The sequence below is a fragment of the Amia ocellicauda genome, chromosome 7 (genome assembly GCF_036373705.1).
Source record: "Amia ocellicauda isolate fAmiCal2 chromosome 7, fAmiCal2.hap1, whole genome shotgun sequence".
In the NCBI taxonomy this organism is placed as follows: domain Eukaryota; kingdom Metazoa; phylum Chordata; class Actinopteri; order Amiiformes; family Amiidae; genus Amia; species Amia ocellicauda.
In genome coordinates, this window is record NC_089856.1 from 11427131 (window position 1) to 11448467 (window position 21337).

Genomic DNA, 21337 nt, shown 5'->3' on the forward strand with positions numbered 1-21337 from the left:
TCCGCCCACGTTGCTGCCTCGAGCGGCCAACCATCAGCCACATCAGCGCCATCGAAAAGGCAGTTCCCAGTACATCCACTTTCCTCACTGAAATCAAATATGTTCCCCGTTACTCAAATATCAACTGATCTTTACAAAGGCTATTATCACTGTTGAATGCTGATTACAACAACTAAAAAGAAAACAAGCACCAACTTTCACTAGGTTCCCCAATTACAATAGCCTGCAAACAAACACATTGAAGAACTAGTGAATCGATCAAATCTGTGAAGCATCTTTGACACGCCATAAAATGAATGCTGATCATACAGCTTCACTGTTGGGGGGGGGGGGGGAAAGAAAAGATGAAAAAAAAAACAACAAAAAAACTAAACACACATTTGTGTTGTCAGAAAATATATATATTATTCTTTAATGACAGTAATTATTATTGTTATTACATTGCACAAGGTTTTCTCATAGTGTAGTAAAGGATACATTTAGAAATCAATACCATTTGCCCATGCACTCAAGTCTCGAAAAACAATACTCTGATTTGGTATGCTCTGTTGCATAGAGAACAGCATAGTTATAAAGGCTATACCGAGAGTGACACTCGTACACACACACACAACACAGATATACATATTGAAATAACACCTACAGAAAATGAGGTTTTGGTCATTTGCTTTTCGATTAAGGCAAACTTGTCACAACAGCTGCATTTCCCCTTGGTTACAGTGCGGTCACTAACAGTGCGATCGCCCTGGGGGGGCAGGCAGGGTGCAGAAAGGATGAGTAGAACTGAGATGTATGGCATATCTATGGACGTTATGCTACTGGATACATCATGTGTGTATGGACACTGCCAGGACAAGACATCGACAGAATCCCTACACAAGACATGGGATTACGAACACAACACACAGCTTTCACACTAGCAAATGCAGTGCAAATCATAAAGAGAAACTAGAGTTAGTGTCGTATAAATGTGCTGACTAAACTGTAAGGCACTGATCTAAATCTGATGTAGTAATTTCCCTGTACAACTAAATGCTTATAAGCCTCCAGTTATTTAGAATATACTATGGGGATCCAGGTTTTGCAGAACAACAACAAAAACATTTTTCAAGCTAGGTATCTGCAACAGTTAGTCAGAAAATCAGTCAGAGTGTGGACATGTCTTCACAAATGATCCAGGGTACTGTGTTTGTTCATTTTATAGATACAAAATACTGTTCAGTAACACATACAGTTTAAAAAATAATAACTGCTCTGAGTAAATGGATTGATTTGATCCGCTCCTGATTTTGGGGTGTATTAAAGCTTTCATTTTGTTAAAGAATCTATACTTGCTACTTCAACGCTTTACATGTGAAAGCAACGTGTACCTTTCCTCACCGGCATACGATCTCACAGGAGACACTGGTTACTTGTTGGTTTAATATGTGATGTAGAGTAACTCTAAAGCAGTTTAGGCAGCATGTACTTTACAAAAAACTGGGATTGGATTACTTCCTAGAAGTCCCAAGAAAGAACTACTAAAGGCCATGCTGCCCCCTTGTGGCTAGTTAGTGTATTGTGGCTAGTTAGTGTATTGATATCCTGTGTATTTAATTTGCAGGTTTGTCTTTGGTAGATTGACAACAGCTGATCAAAGAGCATTCATTCAAACCAACATGAGCCACTCATTCTGCTACATTCTGCTTTCCCTTGCTTATATTTAAAAAAGATGGACAGTACCGAGAAAAGTGAACCTTAAATTAGCATAATAAAACGGTTTCCCCACGAGAAGGAGAAATTTCAAGTCGGCACAATTCATGTCAGAGGAAAACGAGGAGGACTTAATCTGAACTCCATCCCAGGTGCAGCAAAGGCAGGTCAAACTCAGTACCTAGTCTCTTTTTAGGCCATTTGCACTTAAATTATTCATATAACCAACACAAATAAAATAAGAATTAAAATAAAATAAAAATGAAAATCTTGAAAGGGATCCCACATGAGGCACTTGTACCTGGGGTTTTAGTGACAGGCAGAACAAGAGAAAACAGCCAGATTCCCCTAGCAGGCGTCTGCAGCACTGCTTTCGTACTCTATCGTACAGTTGAGCTTCCAAATGGCTGAGCAGACCAGACGGTGTGCGAGCCCATTGACTCCCTTTCCCCTCCCTCCCCTTGCCCAGTCAGATGACCCAGTAACCTGAGGGAGCTGGGAGCAAGAGGGAAGGGGCCGGCAGCACGTTTTTTCCAGGGCTCAGTGTCCATTCTCCTCCAGGGCAGGTTGCGGAGCATCAGTGGCGGTAAGGAACCCGTCTGAAAGAGGCCGGCCAGCCAGCAGCATGTCAGGGAAGGAGAGAGAGGGAATGTCCAGTCAAAAACACCATCTGAGTTTTGTGGATGTCTGAATCCGCACAGGGACACTGACTGGGGCAATGTTAATAAATACGTGACTGTTGTGCTACAGTGAGGGAAAAAAGTATTTGATCCCCTGCTGATTTTGTACGTTTGTCCACTGACAAAGAAATGATCAGTCACAGAATAACAACAAACAAATCCAGAAAAACGCATTTCAAAAAAGTTATAAATTGATTTGCATGTTAATGAGGGAAATAAGTATTTGACCCCTTCGACTTAGTACTTGGTGGCAAAACCCTTGTTGGCAATCACAGAGGTCAGACATTTCTTGCAGTTGGCCACCAGGTTTGCACACATCTCAGGAGGGATTTTGTCCCACTCCTCTTTGCAGATCCTCTCCAAGTCATTAAGGTTTCGAGGCTGACATTTGGCAACTCGAACCTTCAGCTCCCTCCACAGATTTTCTATGGGATTAAGGTCTGGAGACTGGCTAGGCCACTCCAGGACCTTAATGTGCTTCTTCTTGAGCCACTCCTCTGTTGCCTTGGCTGTGTGTTTTGGGTCATTGTCATGCTGGAATAGCCATCCACGACCCATTTTCAATGCCCTGGCTGAGGGAAGGAGGTTCTCACCCAAGATTTGACGGTACATGGCCCCGTCCATCGTCCCTTTGATGCGGTGCAGTTGTCCTGTCCCCTTAGCAGAAAAACACCCCCAAAGCATAATGTTTCCACCTCCATGTTTGACGGTGGGGATGGTGTTCTTGGGGTCATTCCTCCTCCTCCAAACACGGCGACTTGAGTTGATGCCAAAGAGCTCGATTTTGGTCTCATCTGATCACAACACTTTCACCCAGTTCTCCTCTGAATCATTCAGATGTTCATTGGCAAACTTCAGACGGGCCTGTACATGTGCTTTCTTGAGCAGGGGGACCTTGCGGGCGCTGCAGGATTTCAGTCCTTCACGGCGTAGTGTGTTACCAATTGTTTTCTTGGTGACTATGGTCCCAGCTGCCTTGAGATCATTAACAAGATCCTCCCGTGTAGTTCTGGGGTGATTCCTCACCGTTCTCATGATCATTGAAACTCCACGAGGTGAGATCTTGCATGGAGCCCCAGACCGAGGGAGACTGACAGTTATTTTGTGTTTCTTCCATTTGCGAATAATCGCACCAACTGTTGCCACCTTCTCACCAAGCTGCTTGGCGATGGTCTTGTAGCCCATTCCAGCCTTGTGTAGGTCTACAATCTTGTCCCTGACATCCTTGGACAGCTCTTTGGTCTTGGCCATGGTGGAGAGTTTGGAATCTGATTGATTGATTGCTTCTGTGGACAGGTGTCTTTTATACAGGTAACGAGCTGAGATTAGGAGCACTCCCTTTAAGAGAGTGCTCCTAATCTCAGCTCGTTACCTGTATAAAAGACACCTGGGAGCCAGAAATCTTGCTGATTGATAGGGGATCCAATACTTATTTCCCTCATTAACATGCAAATCAATTTATAACTTTTTTGAAATGCGTTTTTCTGGACTTTTTTGATGTTATTCTCTCACTGTTAAAATACACCTACCATTAAAATTATAGACTGATCATTTCTTTGTCAGTGGGCAAACGTACAAAATCAGCAGGGGATCAAATACTTTTTTCCCTCACTGTATGTCAACATCCATTCCATGAGGAAAACACCAAAATCACTCTTACCCTCAGGGCCCTCAGGCAGGGCAGGCGGCGGCCCCTCGCTCTCTTCCCGGGTGACGCCTCGTCTCTGGGCCCGGAAGGCCACCATCTGCTCCAGGTTGCGCAGCACCGTCTCCCCGTCTTTCGCCTCGAACCGTGAGCCCGTCGCCATCTCCAGCCTGCAGGGGGGAAACGGCCAATCAGAGACAGACACACATATCGCTCGGTACCGCGACATTCCCGAAACTCACGGTCTACAAAGCTAAAGACAGGGCTTCTTGTGTGAAATATCTAGAACTACCCAGCTGAAGGGGAACACAGAAATGGTGTGAACACAAAATACACAGAATACGAACAAACAAATGCAGTGCAAATCATAAAGAGAAGCAAGAGCATGCTGACTAAACTGTAAGGCACTGATCTAAATGTGATATAGTAATTTCCCTGTACAACTAAATGCTTATAGGCCTCCAGTTATTTAGAATATACTATGGGGATCCACATTTTGCAGAACAACAACAAAAACATTTTTCAAGCTAGGTATCTACAATAGTTAGTCAGAAAATCAGTCAGAGTGTGAACATGTCTTCACAAATGATCCAGGGTACTGTCTTTGTTCATTTTATAGGCGTAAAATACTGTTCAATAACACGGACAATTTAAAAAATAATAGCTGCTCTGAGTAAATGAACTGATTTTAACCACTCCTGATTTTGGGGTGTATTAAAGCTTTCATTTTGTTAAAGAATCTATACTTGCTACTTCAACGCTTTACATGTGAAAGCAACGTGTACCTTTCCTCACCGGCATACGATCTCACAGGAGACACTGGTTACTTGTTGGTTTAATATAGGCATTAAGTCTTATCCACCTTGAAATTAAATGTGGGGTTTGATTAATTAGTGCGCACTGCCTTGAAGCTGGCTACAGCTGTCTTTCATTGCAACACTGCTGAATGGCTGTGATATGGTCTTTGTAAGCCAGTGCCCAAAATAGCACCACCCTCCCTGTGCCCCCACACTCACCTCTCTGCAGTGACACCAGTGTGACTCACAGAGCGCTTCACCTGCAAGGGCACAATAAAGACAACTGTGACAGGAGAAGAGGAGCCCCCCGGCAACACCATCTACACAAGCCTCACTTCTGAAGCTAAAGCCACCGACCTGCTACCTATCTTTTAGCTTCTCTCTGTGAAGCTAGGAATGAAAATGAACTGCCTGTCAGATCCTGTCTTCAGCAGGGTAACAAAGCGGCATTGCAGACAGCTCAGTTTCCTGTTCAAATCAAGATCTACCTAAACGACGACAGTTTACAATTGATCTAAAACACTACCTGCATTTATCCGCTATCTGTGTCCCAATACACTCTCTAGGTACAGTGTGTTACGTTAAACAACATAACTCCTCGAGCACACAAGGGAAAGGCACTTGCCCGTCGGGAATTGTTACGGCTGGGGCAGACCATCATGGCAGGGGAGTCCGGGGGGTCCACATGGCACAGCAGCTCGGGGGCCATGCGGCTGCTGGAGATGCGCATGCAGTCTTCCAGGGCTCCTACAAACTGGTTACAGGTCTCTGTCAGCAGGGAGGATGCCTCCGTCATGGCCTGGGACGATGAGAGGCACAAGCAGGTGTTAGAGCACCCCTCTACATTTCTCACTTGTTCATTTCCCCCATTTTAAACATAAACCCCTTTACGTATTGAATAGCTTAAGACTAAAGTATAGGACCCATCTTGGGGAACAACATGATTCTCTCTTTTGCACCCTGCAATTACATCTCGGCTGACCTCCACAATCTACCACTGCCTGGGTGAGGGAAGAAGAAGGCAGGTCACACATATTTCCCTTCACACTGTATGGGCACAGTGCCAACAGCAAGGGGCAGACCACTACTTTACTCACACACCAGCTGTAATTGTGTGTATGTATGTGCTTTGGCTCGCCGTTCTGCAGAAAGAGGACCTGCTGATTAGGGGAGCAATGTGGGCAATCCAGCAGCACAGAGGAGGAGGCGATCTCCACACAGGCAATACAATAGAAGTGCTGTGCAATATGGCAGCAGCGAGGGGGGGATTGTTTGGGTTGGGTCCACAGGCGTGCCACCTGGTGTGCCCACACCCAGCCACACAAGCTAGGGCTCCAGTTTTTGTTCACGTAGGCGCCGTGTTTACCAAGTGCTCACATACACCGCCCCTTTCCTTGCCGCCGAGCCAGATTCAGGCAGCCTGTTTTGGTACATGTCCCCTATAAATGGTCCATTTGATCGCAACAGGCCTGCCACTCACATTGTGACAGTGGGAAGGAAAAACACATTTAGAATGCGAGAGAGAAAAACAAGTTGGCTCTCTGCACAGAAGGAAGTGTTTGATTAGTGTAGGCCACTGTGGCCCGGTCACAACCCCTTTATCTGACTGATTACTGCTATCAAAACCTCTTATCCTGTTCATATTCTCTCCTCCCTCCCTCCCTCCCTCCCCCTCTCTTTCTCTTTCTACCTCTCCCATACAGTGACTTTAGAAGCAGTTGTATGTCCCTTACCATCAGCAATGGATGGAGAGAGGGAAAAACAGAAGGATCCACTAGACCCAGACTCACTTCCTTTTGATTATTTGCCCTGACATTTCCCTTCACGTTTGACAGTATCAATTTCAGTAACACATTTTAGCAGTATGTTGCAGTGCCTGTTGTTGATTTTATTGTGCTTTCATTAGGATGTGGTTGTGTCTACTGGTGTTATTTTTCAACATATTTTGGAACACGTTTCTTGTGAAAACGTTTTTTTTCTTTTTTTGGCGACCACTGTGAGCAGTTAAAAGTATTCGGAAGTTACACTTGAGTAAAAGTACAAATATTCATGTGTAAAAAGTAGTTGGAAGTCATACTTCAGTAAAAGTAAAAATATTCTATCAAAAACTTACTCCAGTAAAAGTAAAGTCTCCCATTCAAACAGTACTTGAGTAAAAGAAAAAAGTAGCTACTTTCAAGAGTATTCAAGTACCAAAAGTAAAAGTAAATTGTGATTTTAGTAATAAAGTGAATGTGCATGTCTTTGTGTGTGAGCCTTATAAAGGGGGCACGCAAAGAGATTAATTTGATGTTTTAACCCAAATTGTTATTTACACAATCAACAACTTTACTGTTCATTGATTTTATCTTAAAGAAAACCACGTCCAACACAATTAAATGTTATTTAGGCACAGACTGTGAAATTTCTTTATTTTGTATTTGGTATTATCAAAACGTAAGGTTAGGCTATAAACATAGACATATTACTGACAAATAAGATTATCGACTGAGGTAATCAAATAAATTAGTCATTTATATAACATGAACTCACTGTTCAAGTTAGCTAGTGCAAAATGTGGCAGTTTTTGGTGCCATCTTTGGGCTGTCCTTGGGTGAAACTATTTCAGTTAGGCTAACGCCACAACAAACTTTTAATCAAGTTAAAAGTGCCAGTTTGAAATATTACTTTCTGAAGTGGGACAAGCGGTTCACAAGAATTTGAATCTGATACATTTTAAGAGACCGTTAAGGTCGGAGACATGAACCAAATGAATCAAATTAGCGAGAGTGTAGGCTAATCTCAAAAAAAAAAAAAAAACAACAACCTCCAAATGCTCAAAAACAGCCTTTGTTACAGACAAATGCATTTTATTATCAGAACAATCAAAAACTCACTCTGCTGGGTCAACAGAAAATAATGAACCTGCTGCTCAAGTATGGCCATGAGTTTGTTTTAATCTTTGAGCAAAAGAAAGAAAGTGACAAAATGACTTAATGAACTAGAGGGAGTGGATTTGCTGCATATAAGGGTAAACTGTTTGGCTCATTACAACGCTGGTGATCATGCTACAGCGTATTTCTCAAAATAATATCCAGCTAACCTGAAACATGTTAATTCCACTAAGGTCTATGTAATGTTACAGTCCTTTACACTCCTGACTGAGAGTAAGGGTGCCTGCCGAGAAGTAGATCAACTATTGACTAAATTAATAAGGCATATAGTGGGTTTCAGGATCAATAAACAGGCTCTTGTAAGGCATTAGAGAGACACTGCGCAGCGAGGGAGGGTGCAGGTGGGGTGCAGGAGGCTGGGTACCTGGGTGTCAGGCCGGGCCTCTCCCTCGCTGGGCTGGGCGGACTCCTGGATCTTGTGGACCTGCTCCAGCAGTAGGTCGCAGTACAAGCGTAGCTCGGACATCTTTCCCTTCAGGGTCTGACTGACATCACTCAGCTCTGCACAGGGGGGGAGAGGAGCTTCAATAGGCTGCAGCAGTACAGCTTGCGTTACTGAATCACCCCGCACCCTCTATTAAAGGTTCAGATTTATTGGTAAATAATAAAAATACTTATTTCCATGGCAACAGTACTGAACTCACAGAGCCACCAACTTCCTGCCTCCTTCTCTCTGTCTGGGTCTCACAGCAACAGTGGCTACAAAACTGAATTCCGGCAGTGTGTCTGTGTCATCATGTCAGAGTACTAGTATATCCGTGTTTTAGGTCATGTCAGTGTGCCAGGCTGGGCTTCCAGACCTCACCTTTTTCCTTCTTAGAGCGGCCGTCTGCCAGACAAGCCTTGGCAGTGCCCAGAGCCACCAGCCACCGCTGCCTCTCCCCGGCGGTCAGGGCCTTCAGGTAGAAGTACTGCTCCCCAGGGATGACCAGGTCCACACGCGTGCTGTCAGTTGAGTGCACTGAAAACCAGCAGGAGCGCACCAGTAAACCTCGCCATCACAGACAGGGTGATTGTATTTCAGTTGCTTATATTTCCCTAACCGCTGCCGTCTTGAAAGCAAAAGTTTAGAAGGCTTTAGGTATAGAGGAGGACAAAGGGTTCAGGGATGTAGGGTGTGACTGGGCAGACAGCCAGGGTGGAGATTTTAGGTACATAATGCACCTCAGTTGATGTTTGGACAGAAGTTCACACACCTAGGCTGCCAGTGACTGCATTGTAATCTTCCTTATTTGTTTATAATCTGTCACAAAGTGCCCTGTGACAACTCAGTGTGAAGGACACTAAAACAAATACAAACTGTTAGATTGATTGATTGATTAATTGATTGATTGAAATGGGCCATGAAGGGAGAAGTGTATTTAATCTACACAGACACTTTGTCAGCTGCACAACAAAGTTTCAGAACTTGACTCGCATAGAGGGTAGACCTATGTTTGGCGCTGAGGACTGTATTTCCTATATATACATGTATTTCTACTATTATACAAATAATGAGGTAATTATTTTCATATTAGGAGTAATTTAAATTGTTTAATGAAAAAAATCAACTCACTGTACATCCTAATGGCTATTTTCCCATTGATTTTTGGATTGGAGATTTGCCTTGAATGATCAAGTACGCATTTCTATACATCATCATCTTAGACTGATCCACTGCTGGATGAAGGCTTCTCCAAGATGTGACTGAGATCATTATATTTCTCCAATCCATGCTTGAGAGACATTAGGCTCTTCTCCACAGGCAAATTCTCCACAGACCCATACTGCCAGGAGTACCCACCTTTAATCTCACACACCGCCATCTTTATACTGCCTTTACTACCTTTGCCCACATCCTCCTGGGAGTCGTAGTAGGAGAGGATGGTGCCATCCAGGACGAAATATCGAGGCTGCCACCCTACAGAGCAGAGACAACACTTACTGCCACAACAATATCAGGATTTCTGCAGGGCAGGTTTCTTTTAAACACATTTGGACATTTTTAATAGATTTGGCGGTTGCTGGTGAAGCAATGTAATCTGTAATCAATACATGTGGGAGGAGAGTTTTGGTTCTTTAAAATATAATTGCTTTTAATATTGCAAATTTTCAAATTAAGTGAAAACAGATCTAAACGAATACAATTATACAACTGTTCCGTTATACAACATACTGTGTTATTATCATATGCAGAAGTGTGAATAAAACAGTTAAGACATCTACGAACAGCTGTATTAGCGTAAAAAATAATGTATGATTCAAACACATATTCAATAATTGGCAATGTGTCTGGAAAAAAACTGTCAACTTCTTAAATTAACTAAAAACGTGTGAGCATTTTACAAGACAAGAATTAAAGGGAGATGATATTCCAGTTAAAGGATATAAAACCCATGTACGATTGTTTAAAAACACAGAGAGAAAGAGTGAGCCAGCGTAGAATAACAGTTAGGTTGCGCTCTTGGAGCTCAGATTTCCGCAGTTCTGCGCAGATCTGCGCGGCTCCACCAATGGGATGGGAGGAATTCTGCAGATCTGCGCAAAACTTCGTGAATCTGCTCTACAAATACGCGACCATCTCTTTTTAAATGCCATTTTTTGTACTACAGCAGTACAATACATTTATATGGGTTAATAACAAACATCGCACTTTAAGAAAAGTCACAATCACAATAAAAGCATTAGAATGGATTTAATTAGACTTCGGAAAGCGGACATCAATTACAAATAACTTTTTGGTTGTTTTCACACTGCGGGGCGCAGGGGACCGAGTCAGACAGTCCTCCCCGTTAACACAGATGCTAATCCAGCTGTCGCGATACAATTTCGCAGACGCATCTCTTCCTCCCAACTTAGTTTTTACACATAAGATAACACGCAAAGGCTGAGACATGTTGGTAAACATTAACACATTGGCTGAAATTAATTATTTACCCGATAAGTAGTTGGTCCACTTGTGCAAAACCCCCTCCATTGCCCAGCCGTAGCGGTCGAAACTGCCAAAGCGAATGGCCAATCACCGAGAGACAGGAGCGGGCGAATGGAGAGAGCGCAACGGGCCAGGATTGTCCAATCAGAGCTGTGGAGACCGGGCGGGATGAGGCCGCTGATTGGCTGCTTTGTCTTTTTCATGTGGCGAAACCAACGTGGGTGAAAAAGGCCTTTATTTACGTGACAATAAACAGCACCGACCAATTACAGCTCAGTGGCCACTTCAGTCTGGGAGTTGCAGTCCCAAAGCGCTTCAAACTTTGAACGTGTCATCTATTTAGTCCGCTTGAAAAGAAATAGCAAACTGAAATATTATATATATATATATATATATAATATTAAGTGAAATGAGACTATGCGACAAAGGCTGTGTAAGAAACACGCAGAACAACATATTTTACAATGGAACATGTATATAAAGCCCAATATAAATACTAGTAAATAGATATTCCGTCTCTAATTTGCATATGTAAAGTTAAATATTCAGAATTGCAAATGGAATTACATACATATTTTTAAATGTAATTGTTGTTGTGATGCAACTCACTGGACACAATTTAAAAATACATAAATAACTAGGTCGTTTCTAAGGAACTACAGTACCCAGAAGGCCGCGGCGCAGGCCCGGATAGTGGAGCCGGCTGCATGTGAGTGTGTGGGGGTTGTTTCATATCGCTGCTGCTGCTGCAAGGATTGTTAATGACAAAAACAGGGTTATTTGAGGAAAAGGGGGGGAATCTGGAATCCGACATTGTCAAGCCTTCTTTCTGTAAATAGGGAATGAACGACGAGAAAACACCGGCTAACTGCAAGAGAAACTCTGGGTGCCCCAGGTGAGCAGGCATTATTAACTGATCAACTGCACGACACGCATAGCCGCGTAATTTGTGTTCGTGCTACGCCAGCTGAAGTGTCCCATCTGTCATAAAACATCTGTACAGCTGTTTAACCGCGTCTCTCTAGTATAATGTATGCATTACATATTACAATGCGACTGCAGAACAAAGACAGGAGTGTTTTTTTAAATGACCCTAACGTGGCTGTCAACATCCTTTCTCAATCGTCCCAATTGCACTGGTGCATTTATACTGAAACAAGAGATAAATAAATAGTCCGATTGCCCTGGTATAATCCCTAAAGCATCCTTCTGCTCCCAACCCCACGATTGAATCGCCACGATACGTGAAGCAGCGATCTGACGTGGGATGTGAAGACAACCTATGCGTTACAGCTGATTTTCCGAGACATTTAAAGGCAAAGGGTAGAGGTGGTCTGTGCCACTGTGTCCCAAAATGAACAAGCTGGATTTGTGTTTCCAAGACCGTCCCGTCTTTTGCTACCGATGCACACAGATGGCAGCAACACGTTTACAGGGCACGCACGACGCTGTCCTGTTGTCTTTGGTTTGTTCATGTGCGATGTCATTGTCATTCACAGTATTGAGCAAATGCTGGCTCTGAACCCCGGAAAGACCCCCATCAGTTTGCTGCAGGAGTATGGGACGCGGATAGGGAAGACCCCCGTGTACGATCTGCTCAAGGCTGAGGGACAAGCGCACCAGCCCAACTTCACCTTCCGTGTGACTGTCGGTGACATCGGCTGCACAGGTCGGTTGTCCACTGCACCGCTATTTCGGTCACTGAATTCAGATGAGCTCTGGTACTGTACCCCTTGGGGCAGTTCTACATAAGCTGTGTTATTACTGAATGTGCAAATATTTTAAGTTTTATATAGTAGAGTAGAAAGAACAGCAGTCCCAGTAAAGTTTCAGACTATATAAAGAGGTGTACCTAGAGCTGTTATCCTCCAGCAGGAGTTTATATTACACATGCAAGTAGTCAATTCCTGTACTGTAGCTACTAAACTGCACAACAATACTGCTGTAGGCCTAATCTCTGGAAATAGTGAGCCCTTGCATTTGCGACCGCCATGGGACCCGAGTAAAGACGGATACGATACAAATACCGTTATATAGGCCTCCACATGTAAACACTACGAAATGCACCCCGTTTGTGTTTGAACTTGACGGTCAAATGTATACAGAAGTGACGCAGTGCTGTAGATATACATGACTGTACAGTACTTACCTTAATGGGTCGGAGAGAAAAAACCGTTATCCACTCCGTATCAAAATAAATCGACTCAAACGTGTAATTCCGCAGGTGAGTATGCACATCTATTTGCAGTATTTTCATTGCAAAAATAACAGTTAGTACTACTAACAGGTTGAGTTCCTAAATGGACGACGGTGTTTTGACCGTGTCATACGAGCCATATACGTACATTACTCTAAATGCGTAAGAGACAATGTGTCTTCTAAATAATGAAAGGGGCAAATAAACGATGGGTCCTACTTGCGGGTTTGTCTCTTATTTTATTTTATTTTTACTTCATGGTAAGCACAACTCCCTCACGCTTTCCAGTAGCCATTTTCCCGTCACGCTTTACGCACAATCCACGTCATACGTCCGACCCAGGCGGATAGACGGTCAGGGCGCATGAGCGGCGGACGGAGATGCGACGGATTACTCTAAACCCTGCAAACGAGCATTATTCTTCCCAGCACTTTTGGTGGTGGTTGCAAGTGAGTGAGACTCCCACCTGGAGGTTAGATGGAGATTAAACCCCCTCAATGCATAATGACACTGAAAACTGTAGTAGTAACCCAGACCAGGTCCATAAATGAATTTGTAGAATTGTTGAGGGGCGGTGGTAGAGAGCAGTGTGTGGACTGTAAGAGGTGGTCTATGTGTCTGCAGGCCAGGGGCCAAGCAAGAAGGCAGCCAAACACAAGGCCGCTGAGGCAGCACTCAAACTTCTGAAGGGCTGCAACATGATGGAGGTGGTGGCAGATGGAGTCAGGTGGGTTGTCTGTGTGTGTGTGCTTGTTTGTGTATGCTTACCATGTTTCGAGCCTTCAGACACATTGTTAGAATGCATGCCTGACAGAAGTGGTGTAAGCAATTGTACATACAGTTGCAGGGACAGCTCTGTGCGTCCCAGGGCTCTTGCTGTAGAATGGCCTTGTCACAGTGACGTCACTCCCCAGGAGCTTTGATGCTGATTGATGCTGATGCTGAGGTGCTCTTCATTTTTGGCGTAGAGGGCTCGGGCCCTGCAGGTGCTCTTTAAGGAAGGCGTCCCTGATTAATGGCTGCCTACTGCTCAGAAAAAGTACACCAAACCAAGGAAGTGCTTTTGAGCTCTTGACGACAGTCCGAGAACTCCCAAGAATGATCCGTAAGCTCTGCAGTTTGGCGATCGCACTGTGAATGCAAATCGGGCCGCTGTGTGTCAAGAATTGGAGAGTAATGATTCCTTTCTCACCTTCCAGCTGCCAGTCGGAAGCCAAAGTCTCCAGCTCCACGCAGCAGGCTGAGTGCAATCCAGTGGGGGCATTGCAGGTAGGGTCTCGATGTATGTTGGGATAGAAGGGCAGTGTTCACGGTCATTTTGGCCTGTTCAGATACTGGCTGGAAGATGTTGCAACGTCTCTATCTCCCTCTCTCTCTGCCTTCAAATCCCTTAACCTTCCACTGTCTCCCTTCCCCTCTCTCTCTCTCTCTCTCTCTTCTCCCTTGCCATCTCTCCTCCTCCTCCTCCTCTCCCTCAGGAGCTGGTTGTCCAGAAAGGCTGGCGGTTGCCAGAGTACACCGTGACGCAGGAGTCGGGTCCAGCACACCGCAAGGAGTTCACCATGACTTGCCGGGTCGAGCGGTTCATGGAGATTGGTAAGAGGAGCCAGGGCCGGTCTGCAACCCTGCCACTGCACGTTGACTGCCACACACACAGACAGGCACAGACACAGGGGTTAGACCTGCATGAGCAAGTCTGGGCTGGTGGTAGTGTTTTGTTGAATGGGATGGAGTCTCACTGTGACCCTCCCTGTGCCCCCCAGGCAGTGGTACCTCCAAGAAGCTGGCCAAGAGGAACGCAGCAGCCAAGATGCTGGCACGGATCCACGATGTGCCGGTGGATCAACGCAACGGCAACGAAGCCGAACCCGAGGACGACCAATTCACAATGGTGAGTTGGGGGGGGGGGTTAGACTGTTGGCCTTTTATTTGCTGCACAAGCAGGAACGCAGTGTGAGCCTCCTCATGCCGGCCCTGCTCCACTACTTTCCCATGTCCCCTCCTTAAGCACAATGTAAACACTGACTCTCCAAGATGTTGGAGATGCAGCCAAAATACTCAAAAGCAAATCTGTCTGATCGGTTTTCTTCTCAAGCAGTCTTACTTACTCCTGATGCCGGGGATTTCAGTTTTGTAATTGCGCGTATTTAAAAGAGCAGTTTGTTTTTTGTTTGTTTAGTTTTTCCAAATCCAAAAGCACAGTCTAATATTATTGTATTATGAATATGAAGTAATTAAGCAGACTCACCCCAAATCAAAAGGTATCAAATCATACCTGAGATCAGCATTTCCCAAACTCACAGGACACTTTGGGGGTTTGTATATAATGTTGGAATACGTACATGGTGGTGGGGGGTTGGTGAGGGTGGGTTCATACAGAGAAATTGACACCGGTATTGCTCAAAGGTTTATTTAAAAACATTTTTATGGGATGTCTTTTAATTTTACAAAGAACAAAAAAATGGCAATGACAAAAAAAGAGGAATGGATGATGGATTGCAGCCCTATAATATGTTTAAAAAATAAGTACAAACCCAAAACAAAACATCAACATAAGAGTTGAAAGATGTATAGTTAGTGTCCTTCTTGAGTCCCTTTTTTATTTTTGTACACTTTACTTAAAGCTTAATAAAAACAACAAATAAACTCAGAACAAATTCTGTTTGAAAAAAGTATTAACTTTTTTTATGCAATTCTTTGGTACAGAAAACTTTGGATGGGGGAAAAGTTGCATTTGACAGTTTTTTTTTTTTTTTTTAATGGAAAGAGTGTTTTAACATGTTTTGATCACAAATCAGGGTTGCCAACTGTCCATAAAAAATATCTTAATTTCATCTTGTCTGTAAATGCGTAAAAAAAGTTTGACTGTCTGTACCAATGTCGCATTACTACTACTTCATTCATTGCTAAATTTCTGACTGCCATCAAACTTTCTTTGTAGTTACGAACATTATTTCAACAAAAGTTTAATGAAGATCGTAGGTAGGTCAATGTTCCTGACAATCATACGTGCTAACCAATCTTAGGACGAAGTAGGCGGATCCACCCAAAATGGGGGCATCAATTGCATTTTATTGCATAGTATTAATTATCAGAGAAACTATCTGTTTACATCGCACACTTCCTGGTTTTAGAAATTCAATGGGCAATGCAGCACATGGGTCTGGAATTGACCAATAGAGAGGATGTTATTGTGTGTGTCATGAGCCATGGAGATCTGCTTTTACTAGCCAATAAAAAAAACCTGTCTCAGACAGCTGGAATAGATGAGCTGATGAGAGGAGTCGAGTTACAGACACCGAGCAGAGCCAGCCAGAGAGAGAGAGAGAGAGAGAGAGAGAGAGAGGCTTTTATAATTCAGCTGTAATAGATGCTATTGCTGTGAATGTGGTATCTATGGATTCAGAACAGCTTCAGCTATGCATGTGTGCATGCATTATGTACTTAAAATGCTATATATATTATATTATTATATAAGTGGAAAATATGCAATAAAGTAAAATGGAAAACAGAATCTGATCCAGATTGGGCACCCATTCTGCCCAGATTTACCCCTGCCAGCCCCCCTGGGGTGCAACTGGACCAAACAAAGACTCGCAGTGCACTGGATCACAGGCAAACAATAACACACCTTTACCAATTGCCCCTCTGGACACAGCAAACCCCCAATATTTGGATAAAGATAACTAGAAATACTTACTGCGTGTGGTGCAAAAAGTAATTTTCAATTGGTTCTGGGGGTGTTAGGGATGTGCAGAGCCATGCTAGCAGCATGAACCATTATGCATTTTCTAAAGCTAGTCAGGAATAGCTAATTTCCTCATACAAAAGCCAACAGGGCAGCTCTGCACCATAGGTTGTTCATATACATTTTATTTTCACACTTTGTTTGACCAAATAATGGTGTCAGTAAATAATATGGCATGTCAGTAAAAATAGTCATGTCATTAAAACCTCAAATGTATGGTTGGCAACCCTGTCACAAATCCACCAAAAATGATCAACGATGTTGGAGAATTGGATCCTCGAATAAGCTACAGCATCAAGTCCCCCCCACAAAAATGAATGGAACCAATGTAATGAAGTCATAAGGCTGTACGAGTCATTCCTCAGAGTCGTGCATTGCACTGATTGATTGATGGTTCGTGCATCTCAAAGGGGAGCTCTTTGGCAACGGTCTCTTTGTGTTGTGATTCCAGCAGCACTTGAGTGGCAAGCTGGAAGGAGGCAAGTGTAAGGGCTTCGGCTGCACCTGGGACTCCCTACGCAACTCGGCCGGGGAGAAGATCCTGCAGCTCCGCAGCCACCCCCTGGGCCTGCCCAACTCCAACTTCTGCTCCCTGCTGCAAGACCTCTCAGAGGAGCAGCGCTTTGACATCAGCTACCTGGACATCGGTGAGCCTGCCCCTCAAACCCTGGCCATGTGTCTGCTGGTTTCCGCTCCAACTGAGCTCTTAACCTCTGAACCCCTTAAGATGGTTCTCGGCCCTCTTGCAGGTGGAGGTCATGCAGGTTGAGTAGCTGACAAAAAACGGCTGGAATGGAAACCAGGAGTGCCCGTGGTGATATAGGTGGGCGTTTGCTACAGTGCCCAAAGACTCTGGTGATTTACCACAGTGAATTCCTACAGGCACTGTGCAACATTATCTTCTCAAAAGCATTGGCTGTGGAAAAGCATGGCAGTGTTTGATCACCATAGACATGCCCAACCAGTAGCACGGGATGAGTAGCACTGGAACATTTATTCATGTTTGTATTGTAATGTATTTACTCATTAATTAATTAATCTTTGCATTATTTGTTTATTTGATTGTCGCTGACTTTTTGTGCTTTCCCTCCAGAGGAGCGCAGTCTGAGCGGCCTGTGCCAGTGTCTGGTGGAGTTGTCCACCCAGCCTGTCACTGTGTGCCACGGCTTTGCGCCCACCAAGGACGCAGCCCGAGCCAGCGCCGCTCACAACGCCCTGCAGTACCTCAAGATCATGGCGGGTGGGAAGTAGTGAAACCATTCCCCGTCTCCATTCCTTTCACAGACTGATGACACTGTGCTGTGGATTTGCTCACTCTGGGATTTCCAAGAGATGGACACAACAAGACGGGGGTTAAACAAACAAATTACTATAATTTTCTTACCTCAAACAGGGGGGCCGGGTACCAGTCACTGGGGGCTGCAGAGTGAGGGATGAGGGTAGCAGACTGAAAGTCGATGCATTAATGTCTGTATATTGATGTGTTATATAAATTACACGCATAATGTGTGTTTCTCCCCTTGGGGACTGGAGGTGGGCTCCCCTAGTTTACTATGCTCAGTCGATCTTGGTGTTTGGTTTCATGCCTCGTCTTCTGATCAGTTGTTAAACTGACTGAAGCCTTAACTGAGTAATTTGTTTTCCAATTAGATGTTTTTGGGGGCTCTGTCCTTGGCAAAGAACATCTCTGCCCAGTTTGTTCTTGGCCAGAAATGCTCTATAGCAGTTAACTGGTAGGCGATGTAGGTTGTGCTCTGGATGGGACCCAGGAATTCTGGCCAGAACAGAACAAATAAACTAAAGCTAAGCAATATCTCTATAAAAGTAATAAAACATTAAATTAATAGTGAACATGTTCACGTCAGTTGAAACAAAAGAAGAAATTGGAAGATTACAGGGGAATACAAGAAACAGGATTGGCCCATTAACTTATTATTTTATTGAGATTTTAATTTCCTCTGTGTCGTTTTGTCTTCAACCAAGGCTATCCCTCACTGCAAAGCTCTGTGATCACCACCGCTTTCCTCATTCCATTCAGAAAACAAAACAAACTAAATGTCTGCTGGACTATGACCTCTAACCCTTGACCTCCACTGTCCTCCAGCTCTGGTTGAATAGTGCATGGCAGGTAGGCAGCTATCTGTATGGGAAGGGGATTCAAATGTAAGCGCAATGCTATAATGAAATGCCATAGAGTTAATCCGAGATATGAAATGCAACGTGGAAGTCCAGTTCGTCAACAAGCAGGCATCTTTAACTGGTAGCTTGAAGGACGCATGATTATAAAAAGTAATAATTTAAAATAGATCTCTGAAAAGACCGATCGGGTCAGATTGCATCAGTGTTATAGGTCAAGATGTATTGTAACCCACTTGGAAAGCAAAGCCATACCGAATAGTGTTTTCAAACAATTTGTCTTGGGAGAAAAGTAGTTAATAATATCTTATACCCACAATCTCAGCAGCACTGTTTGTAGAGTTTTCCATTAAAACCTCAACCAAAAACAAAATGAAAAAAACTTTCTCTTTTAGACTCATGGGTTAGGTACAAGAAAGAACCTCATAAGGACAAGCGTGCAGTTTATGCTGTAATCCTTGTTTTTTTTACGGCAAGGGAAAGATACATTTGGGGAAAAAACTGGGTACAAGATAAAATGGTCAATGGTGCTATGAATAGTGGGGTTAGGTTCTTTCAGGCATCAAAAGTTTATTCTCAGTTGGAGGGTGGGAGGGGGTACAACGTTGCACATTGAGACTGGAAGATCATCCTTATTGACTTATTTTCCATTGTGGGTTTTGTTATTTTTCTTCTTTTTCTTTTTTTTCTTTTTCCAAGCTGACCACAAAACTAGCGGTTGATCCTCAGCGGCTTGCTGTAGAGAAATGTGTGGGTGTCATTTTAATGCATCGCGACACAAGGGCTTTCAGAGAGATCGGGCTGCAGATAAGCAGGCTTTTAAAGGCTCAGAGCCCATCCAGAAAAAAATAGTACTGCAATAAAAAGAGGGCTTTCGCTCGCTATTGTGGAAACCCAAAGTGCTTACGGCTCTTAATGCGGTCCATTTAAATGTCTTAATTTAATGTAAAACATGCAACTGGCAAGATCAGTGCTTCACTCTTAAACAGGTCATCGGAACAGTTATTTTTCGGTTGAATATGTTTGTCATGCAGCCGGGCAGCTGCAGTAGTAAGGTTTCATTGAGAGACTCCCATTAGTGCACATGCTAATTGGGTGTATATTTATTGAAAAGAGAAGGAAGGTAAATGTGTTATGATCGTTTTTTTTTTTTTTTAATCAGTCTTCAGGAAGGGGCTTAATGGGATTGTGACCCATTTCAATTGGAATTCCTCCCAACTGCATTTTTGTATGGTTATTGTCAATATTCAATTCTTCAGGCAGCATTTGGCCTTCCATGCTTCTTGTGTATCGAAGGAACTAAAGCTGTTTCCTCTTGTCTGCTTAACATTTTTTATATAGCTTGAACCTACACAGTTTGATCTCTAGGTGTCACTGTGCCCTGTGTAAAAACAAAACAAAAAAACTGCAGCCATACTGTATCATGAGTGAGATCTGGGGTGTGTGTGTGTGTGTGTGTGTGTGTGTGTGTGATATATACACATACATGTATTTGTGTGTTTGTGTGTGTGTGTACATATTAATTTTCTTTATAATAAAAAAATGTATCTAGGAATGATTAAGTTGCAAATTTGCCTACAAGGGGTGACAAAATGATGCTTTCCAGTAAATGTTTTATTTTATACAAACACCTGAAGTGTACTGAGAAATACTCCCTGACCTGTCTGTTAAAAATACACTTTTTATTCAATTTCTGATTCGCATGGCCCCACCACTTACGTGGCTTATTTTGATTAGTATAGAACATGTTTTGTACCCCCACATTTTTATGGACTGAGTTAAGGAATCATACATATACTTAGTGGCATATATGGTGCTATCTGCAAGGGAAAACCATATCATGCTGCTACATGTGGATAGCTTTTGGCTCTCGTTCAGTTCATTCCTTTGTGGGCAAACTCTGCAGCTTAGCATCCTTAGGGCTGTCCACCACCTACCTCGATCCCGTCTTCAGTGGAAACAGCAATGTGTGGATCTGTGGAAATGGTATCCATATACGTGTGTAAAGGGAAGAAAGCATTTACAAGTTTCAGGGGAGGCACATTGCAACTCCAAGCACTTTTCCTGTTCACCCTGGTTAATTTCCTAAGAAACACATGGATCCTGATTTCAGTTTTTGTTTTTAATAAAATAAACTTAATTTGCTGTTTTGCTATGTCTCGCCCATCTCTTGTGTTACTTGTGGTCACTGTAGGCCTGCTGCCAGTCAATACTGGCTTTGGTTAAAAAAAAAAATAGCCCACAGGTTTGTATTCAGAGAGCAGGATTGTCACATCCCATTCACAGGCTTCTTGCTTGGTGAGTATTGGAACTACTTAAAGTGTGATTAAAGTGCAAGGTTACATAATAGAACAAAGAAGCTGTATCATCACTTTACTCTGAAATGCTTTGAACAAGAGGATTATCCTGATTGGCTGGTTTTAAAATGAATACACTCTGGTGCAGGTGTACATTTAGTTCTTTCAGACACAAATGCAATGACTTATGATTCAATTCAATTCAACATTTTTTATTTTTATATATATACCTTCAAAATGGCTTTGTCTTGGTGAAATATGCAGCAAGTACACCATTCTACTTTTCCTCTTATAAACTCTT

The 21337-nt window shown here is 43.3% G+C and overlaps 2 protein-coding genes across 4 annotated transcripts; one reads left to right on the plus strand and one right to left on the minus strand.

Annotated features, from left to right (window-relative positions):
* Positions 1–396: 396 nt before the first annotated feature.
* Positions 397–13092, minus strand: LOC136752780 (pleckstrin homology domain-containing family A member 3). Of its 2 annotated transcripts, none has more exons than XM_066708388.1 (8): positions 12808–13092; positions 9531–9647; positions 8553–8708; positions 8112–8248; positions 5440–5613; positions 5034–5074; positions 4033–4187; positions 397–2291 (listed from the first exon to the last, which is right to left on the minus strand). In XM_066708388.1, the coding sequence occupies exons 2-8, from the start codon at positions 9550–9552 to the stop codon at positions 2233–2235; spliced, it is 744 nt and encodes a 247-aa protein (XP_066564485.1). In that variant the 5' UTR covers positions 9553–9647; positions 12808–13092; the 3' UTR covers positions 397–2232. The 2 variants fall into 2 exon arrangements, with proteins under 2 accessions (XP_066564485.1, XP_066564484.1); XM_066708387.1 differs by lacking the exon at positions 12808–13092 and adding an exon at positions 10664–10762.
* Positions 11343–20884, plus strand: tarbp2 (TAR (HIV) RNA binding protein 2). Of its 2 annotated transcripts, none has more exons than XM_066708385.1 (8): positions 11343–11553; positions 12158–12327; positions 13480–13582; positions 14055–14124; positions 14334–14451; positions 14619–14746; positions 17055–17250; positions 17697–20884. In XM_066708385.1, exons 1-8 carry the CDS (start codon positions 11501–11503, stop codon positions 17852–17854), a joined length of 996 nt encoding a protein of 331 aa, XP_066564482.1. In that variant the 5' UTR covers positions 11343–11500; the 3' UTR covers positions 17855–20884. The 2 variants fall into 2 exon arrangements, with proteins under 2 accessions (XP_066564482.1, XP_066564483.1); XM_066708386.1 differs by having other exon boundaries at positions 17058–17250.
* Positions 20885–21337: the final 453 nt, after the last annotated feature.

Coding starts and splice junctions, on each gene's coding strand:
- LOC136752780 (XM_066708387.1), bottom strand. CDS start 10,703: ATGGAGGGGGTTTTGCACAAGTGGACCAACTACTTATCGG. Junction 9,648..10,663: donor GTGGACCAACTACTTATCGG/GTAAATAATTAA, acceptor TCTGCTCTGTAG/GGTGGCAGCCTCGATATTTC. Junction 8,249..8,552: donor CCGCTCTAAGAAGGAAAAAG/GTGAGGTCTGGA, acceptor CCCCCTGTGCAG/AGCTGAGTGATGTCAGTCAG.
- tarbp2 (XM_066708385.1), top strand. CDS start 11,501: ATGAACGACGAGAAAACACCGGCTAACTGCAAGAGAAACTCTGGGTGC. Junction 12,328..13,479: donor CGGTGACATCGGCTGCACAG/GTCGGTTGTCCA, acceptor ATGTGTCTGCAG/GCCAGGGGCCAAGCAAGAAG. Junction 14,747..17,054: donor AGGACGACCAATTCACAATG/GTGAGTTGGGGG, acceptor TTGTGATTCCAG/CAGCACTTGAGTGGCAAGCT.